This window comes from Anneissia japonica, unplaced genomic scaffold (genome assembly GCF_011630105.1).
Source record: "Anneissia japonica isolate Jap-2015-1 unplaced genomic scaffold, ASM1163010v1 scaffold3934_len446420_cov169, whole genome shotgun sequence".
NCBI classification, from domain to species: domain Eukaryota; kingdom Metazoa; phylum Echinodermata; class Crinoidea; order Comatulida; family Comatulidae; genus Anneissia; species Anneissia japonica.
The window spans coordinates 214153-221095 of NW_022723069.1; the positions used below are offsets into that span (position 1 = coordinate 214153).

General features: G+C 34.2%; 1 protein-coding gene across 1 annotated transcript; it reads right to left on the bottom strand.

Moving 5' to 3' along the window:
- Positions 1-1897: 1897 nt before the first annotated feature.
- LOC117112098 (DNA polymerase epsilon subunit 4-like) lies at positions 1898-6637 on the bottom strand. Its single transcript, XM_033255147.1, has 4 exons — positions 6400-6637; positions 4334-4418; positions 3949-3990; positions 1898-2129 (listed from the first exon to the last, which is right to left on the bottom strand). Exons 1-4 carry the CDS (start codon positions 6613-6615, stop codon positions 2113-2115), a joined length of 360 nt encoding a protein of 119 aa, XP_033111038.1. The 5' UTR covers positions 6616-6637; the 3' UTR covers positions 1898-2112.
- Positions 6638-6943: the final 306 nt, after the last annotated feature.

Below are 6943 nucleotides of genomic sequence, written 5' to 3' on the forward strand. Positions count from 1 at the left end.
AAAAACGTAGGCTAACATTTCCAAATCGTTATTTTTGTACTTTTTGAAAAGCGTACACACACTTTCAACCCCCTCCCCCCAGCGTACATTTTGTACGCGCGTGAAAATGATGAAAATAATGGATGACCTCTTAGGGATTTTAAAATATTCCAAACCTGTGCACTTAAAAAAAAATAAATAAAAAATAAGTAAATAAAGTTAACTTAAATCACAAACAACACGATAGGATATAAAGTTTGAAAGAATAATTGGTATACTGTACTGTATTTCTGAAGTGCCATTCGTTTTAGGGTTGCTACACTCAGGAGTTACAATCGATCCAACAAGGGAAAAGCACTATCTATTTCCTTACATTCCAAAAAGGAGGATTTTGGATGCTATTTAAAATTTGCTGGAGATTGAAAAATTAACTGTGTGATCAATCTGCAAAACAGATTGATCACAAAATCAGAAGCATGATCTCAAACATCAGAACCCAGCTTTTATTGTTTAAAACTGTCGGGCCCCATTGAATGAACGGTATTATAGTTTATATTATATTTTGTTTAAACAATGTCAGGGGGGAGGCCCTCGCACTTGGGGCCCTGGCGTCCCCCCCCCCGTCAGCGCCTGAGCGTGACGCCACTGATGTAACAACTGCTGATTGTAGCAACCCCAAAAACGAACGGCGCTTCAGAAAATACAGTACAAGTGTACCAATTATTCTCGCAAACTTCATATCCTATCGCGTTGTTTGTGTTTTAAGTTAACTTAATTTTTTTTATTGAAGTGTACAGTTTTTTTGAATATTTTAAAATCCTTAAAAAAATTTTAAAAAATGCGAGCGTTAATATTGACCTTGGTACAATGTAAACCTGTAATCATAATGACTACAGGCCCACGTCATGCTTGGCTGATTAGTTTTGATTTACATTTCGCAAGTCTAGTGCCATACGCAGCAAAAGTCCATTTCTAGTGTTGTTGTCAAATGCATTTCAAACCAAGGCTGGTTTTCTATTTATGTTTTGAAATAGAATTTGGAGAGGGCATTTGATCAAGTCAGACCTACATTTTGAATTTGAATTACATTTTAAAGAAATTAGAACTACATTTTGAAAAATTTGAACTACGTTTTGAAAAATTAGAATTTCATTTTGGGAAACTAGATCTACATTTTGAGAAATTTACGCCTACGTTTTGATAAATTAGACATTGAATTTTGCAATTACATTTTGATTTTAACATGGACTTTTGCTGCGTATGGCACCCCATAGTTGTTTGCCGTCATCCTCCGCCCCTAAAATTCCGAAAATTAGGGGCGGGTTTTATTTTTTTTTTTTAAGATTTTTTTTTTTATTTTAAAAAGATCAAATGAAAACCGATTTTTCATCGATTTTGGCAAGGATTCGTGATGAATGGAAATTTTTACTATTTCATTTTTTTTTTAACAAAAAAATGATTGTTTTTCCATGAAAAAATGTAAACCGCGCAGTTTTCACGATGTTTCTATGATTTTACCAAAAAAAAAAGAAACATTTTTCCACCCGTCCATATATTCAATTTTTTACAATGTGAAAGCAAACAAACGAGTGTTTTTAATAGCCTTATAAATATAAAAAGCAATTTTCATCAATATTAGTCAATATATATTGTAATAAAAAGAGACCCAACTGGAATATGACACTGAAACTCTCTGCTGTCTATGTACTCTAGATACCTTAACCAACTACTGTAGTACAATTGAAGCTTTAATCTTATTGGAGATAATTTGTCTAACCTACATATTAGTTCTGTTACTGTACTGTAATGACAATAATAATGCAATTTTTAAAAAAATAAGTTACAAAACAATGCCTTGATTTCATTTGTTGTCTCAAGATTTGAATTTGAAAATAAAAAAATAAGCAGTTTATGAAGAAAAACTTTAGAAGTGTTTTTACTCAAGTGAACACACTGAGACCAGTAACAAATCTTGAAAATATCATATGGAATTTATTTACATAATACTTTGTGTATAATGTGATTGGTCTTAAAACGTCATGTGACATACAGTAACCAATAGCCATTCTTTTACAATTTTTTCCAGTTCTCGTATTTTGCTGTACACTTTGAACTCATCAGATGAAAGTTGACTCATGAATCTAGCATACCTGAGAGGAAAACAAATAGTATTATACTGAATACAGTATCTTAACTTTGAAAACAATTAAATATACTGTAGAAATATTATTGGTTTTTAATAGGAGAAAGTTTGTTGGACAGTAAACTAAGAGAAATCCACAATTTTCTCACAGATATCAAATGATAATTTAGTAGAGTGTAAAAGATACCTAATGTGTGCCATTGGTCGTGCTGAACCAGAGAATATGGGTACAATCCAAAAAATGTCTCTTAACACGTTGGCTGTTAGCAATAAGTATACTCAACCAACAGGGTGTTGCTGAGGGCGCCAAGGACGAGTATACTCATCAAAATCAAGCATTCTAGCGTTTATTACTTTGTAGAACCAGACTCAACAGCTAGTAGTTTGGGGAAGATACATCTACACAATGTAATGTACAAATGACATACAGTATGTATGTTTGTTGTGTTATGTTGCCGGTAGTACAGTACACTCGAGCGGCACAAGTGGGGGTGCCCTTTGAACATATACCAACCCATGCAAAAAGTGGACGAGAATACTCGCACTTGGCATAGTCAATGAAAAGTGCTTTCACAGTCAACAAGTTTACTCTTTCCTTAATATTTTCCAGCCAATTTATTAAACACATCATTTTGATGATAAATTACGAGATAAAATATAAAAAAAGTATGTTTGTCCATGTAAACTTGTTTTGGCACACGGTAAGGAGCCTTAAAATAAAGGTCTGGCAGTCAACAAAGTCATTTTATCCTGCAGACTCATTGTTACTGTGTACATTGTGAAAGTTGAAAGGTACAAAATGCAAACATCTCAGGGCATAGTACAATCTCAATATCAAATCTCCCTCTACAAGACCCCTAGAATTAGAACTTCTCCAATTGAAGACCACCTCCAATTAAAGACCACTTTTCTGTGGTCCCATATTACCAAGATGTCTTATCTTTATTATTCCCAAAAGTAGTCTTTAATTGGAGGGAGACCTGTTTTTATGTTTTATCCATGCCCCACATAGCTCAATTAATCAATCAATCAAATCAACATTTATTTCTTTCACAATATAAAGGATAAAAAAATAATTATTAACAAATATTTAACGTATTACATGTATATACAATGTTTTAGTAAATATAAATTAAATGGAAAGAGGCAAGTGCCCTGTAAGTAAAATTAATTGGAAACAAATTCCAATTAAAACTTGTGATGGGCTAGCCAAAAAAGATTTTATAGTAAATAAAAAATAGATATATAATTAAAGAAGAACTATAAAGACATATAAACATAGAGGAAGCACAATTAATTGATGTAATTCATAAATCATTAAAAAAAAAAAACACGATTAAGTATTACATTAATTATAATTTTAAAGAAGGTATTTTTTTAAATTTGTATGAGAAAAGTTTGTTTGTGTTGGACAATGTTATATTGTTAGGAAGATTTTAGCTGTCAATATAGTATGCTGGTTTTTTTTTTGGTTTTTTTTTTTAAGTACAAAAAAAAACATAATAAAAAGTTGAATAGCAGCTAAATGTGTTACTCTTTTACTTGTACAATAACATAATACAGGTCTGCCTCTAATTAAAGACCACCTCCACCTAAAGACCAGTCTTTTCAGTGATCCCAAATTAACAAATGTCTCTATTTTTATTATTCTACTATAATTAAGAGACCAAAGCTGCTAAAGACTATGAAAATCCAGGTCCCAAAAGTGGTCTGAGGAAGACCTGCATATAGCAAAGACAACCTACTTCATTCCATATTTTAATTCTCTTAAATTTTTGTTTGTATAAAAGCATACAATAAAAGGTAAAACAATTGACAAATCTTACCTTCGAGAAATGCGTATTCGTCAGTCAGATCCACTGAAATATCTGAAAATTAGAAGGAAGGGGAGATACTAATAATGTACCAGTTCTTTACATAGCTCACACCACGAAGATATACTGTACGGACTCCTTTGACGAGGCAGAATTTTAAACATGTTGTAAACATGTTGAAAGTGGTAACCATTTTATCAACCAACATATGAAACCTGGTAGGCAACCAAACCCAGAAATGAGCCTAGGTCAAGTGTTTTTTGTTTTGTTTTTTTAAATCCTGGCAGACCAATCAGTACTGGTCTCAAATGTCTCTGTGCACTGTGCTCCATGCTTACCTTGACACAACAAATTTTAACGTATCATGTTAGTGAGGTTTTCAACAAAAATTCATTACCGATATCTTTTTTCTGTATTGTTTTTCGTTTGCCTTTTGCAGTTTGCACATATGCAGACCTTGTGAAATGATGCAAAAACATCTCCTGTGAAATAGGGAAAAAAAATCAAGTAGTCAAGAATTTAAAAAGTAAACTTCATTTGTAAAACAAGTTGATCAGCTGATCAAATAATAGCAAACTAGTGGTAGCAAAGCTGGACTCGATGACCTGGCCAACATACAAACAAATCTATCTGTACCTTATTTGCAGTGGTGTTATGTAATATTAGTATGTAATACTGTACCCTCTATAATACAGTAAAGTAATATACTGTCTGTAAAAATAATAATTTTTTATGTTTGAAGAGTGTGTAAAAATAAGGATAAAATAAGAACATTTTGAGCCTGAAATCAGCCCAAAAATAAGAACACTTTGAGCCTGGGCAAAATTGTGCTGGTTCTTATATAACGAAACAAAAGTGTAAGCAAGCGCATTGAAGGACCATGTGTTGTGTTTTTGGAAAGCATAATAATGTAATAATAATATGAAGGCTAAACATAGGGATATGATTAAATAACTGTAGGAGCAGTCAGCAGCGCGATTAACATTTTGACAGCAAAAGTATACTAAGCATTAAATTAAACAAATAAAATGTAGGCCTATAAATGATAAAAATAGAGTAAACGGGACATAACATATGTAAAGGCAAAAATAATAGTTTTTGCCTTTGCCAAAGGTAGCTGGAATCTATTATACTTAAATAAAACTGGACAGTCATTTAGAATAATACTGTAGGCCTATTTATACAACAGTACTTTACAATATCGTCGCTCACATCACAAACTAACACAATCAAAGTAGATTGTGTTAGTTCATGAAATAAAAAAAGTGCGTCAAAATACGCGCTGTTGTTGTTAAGGACTTTTTGTGTGGTAAAGAATACAAAATTGCCTGACAACCAATACACGCTCGTTTTGACGCGCTACTGTGATTTCACGAACTAACACAATCTGCTTTGATTGTTTTAGTTCGTGATGTGAGCGACGATACGTTGACCTACTGTACAAAACCCATGACACGTAAAATAAAATGCTTTCTTAGGATGCATTATGAAATTGTCAAGTATGAGGTTACATTTTAAGCACTCCCACAGTACTGGATGGGTCAAGGACACTGGACTACAACCATTTAAATGTCACAGAATCATTGTTTTATGCCACGAAATCACTTATTCGTGTTACAAGTAAAATCAAAATATACTACAGTAATTATGTGCATTTCGTTACTCTTCTTCAAACGTAGTAGAAAAGCATAAACACAAACAGAAGCACCAGATTAACACAAAAATATACAGCATGTAAGTTAGGCTTGTAAGCAGGCGTTGGAAACTACCTGTTTTATCCTATTGGATGGTCGCACAAATTGATACAGGCTTACAGTATATTCGCCGAATGCTAGCCGAATGATGTAGTCTCGAAATGCTAAGGTCGCTGCCAAATGAAAAAGTCGCGCCGCACAACAAATGTGCTGAATACATAGTCATCGCCGAATGAAAACTTCGCCGCCACGTAACAAATGCGCCGAATGCAATGGGTCGCCGAATGGTAAATGCGCAACCGAATGCTATAGGCGCCGCAGAAGGCACTGTGGGGGTTCCATACGAAACGACCTGGGCCGAAACGACCCTGGCGGGCCAAATCGACCCAGGCCGAATCGACTCAGGGCCGAAACGACACTACACCAGATAATAGGCCTGGCCTATACTGGTACTGCTAATTATGTATGCTTGCTTTTGCGTTTGTTTGGTTGGGGTTGGGGAATGAAATAAAATAACATTAAAAAAAGATTAAAAGAGACCCTTCCTGCCTTAGTCTAGATTTCTGCTCCCATAATATGCCTAGCCTAGTCCTACTAAAACCTAAATTACGGAAAAAACTGGCTCTAAGCTCCTAGTCTATGTGGGCCATGCTAGGCTATGTGCTAGGCAGTACCTCCTTGGCCTACTACACTAGGCCTACTACTAGGCCTACTACTACTCTACACACGCGTGCCGGGACGGGTGAATTTCGTCCTCTCTTTATCTTACCGTAGCTTTCGCAATGAGAACAACCGAGTCTTGGCTTGCTAAAGTTACATCAGGATCTGTCTTAATTATATGTTTAATTCTTGTAAGTGGAAGTCTTGATATTCTGTTTGGTTTTTCATTTTTGTCACATTCACCTGTGTCGTTCGTTTCTATCTCTTCGGGTTCATCTTCAACTTCCATTTCCCGGGCTTCGTCGGTGGCGGTGGCGGCGGCCATGTTTCCATAACCTCTACAAAAACAACTGTCAATGCAGTATTTATATATGTCATTTTAAATACTTTTATGTGTTTTATAAATGAATATTTATTTTTTATTTAAAATTTGAAATCAAAATATGTATTTTTTATTTCAAATTAAGGAAATTATGTCTACATTAGGTAAATTTAACATTTAGATTTAAAGCCAAATGGATATTTGCACGCTAAATTGCTCTCTAAAAACAAAAGAAACATGTGATTTAAGCCTGTTGATTTCTATACAGTTTGACGCACACGTTTACGTGTAAATAGACACAACAATATCTCCAGGGTTACGCGTGACGCGT

Bases quoted from the DNA above. Each gene is read 5' to 3' on its own strand.
- LOC117112098 (XM_033255147.1), bottom strand. From the start codon at position 6,615: ATGGCCGCCGCCACCGCCACCGACGAAGCCCGGGAAATGGAAGTTGAA. The intron at 4,419-6,399 runs GTAAGATAAAGA...CCTATTTCACAG, and splicing joins TTCTCATTGCGAAAGCTACG to GAGATGTTTTTGCATCATTT. The intron at 3,991-4,333 runs GTAATGAATTTT...TCTAATTTTCAG, and splicing joins AATACAGAAAAAAGATATCG to ATATTTCAGTGGATCTGACT.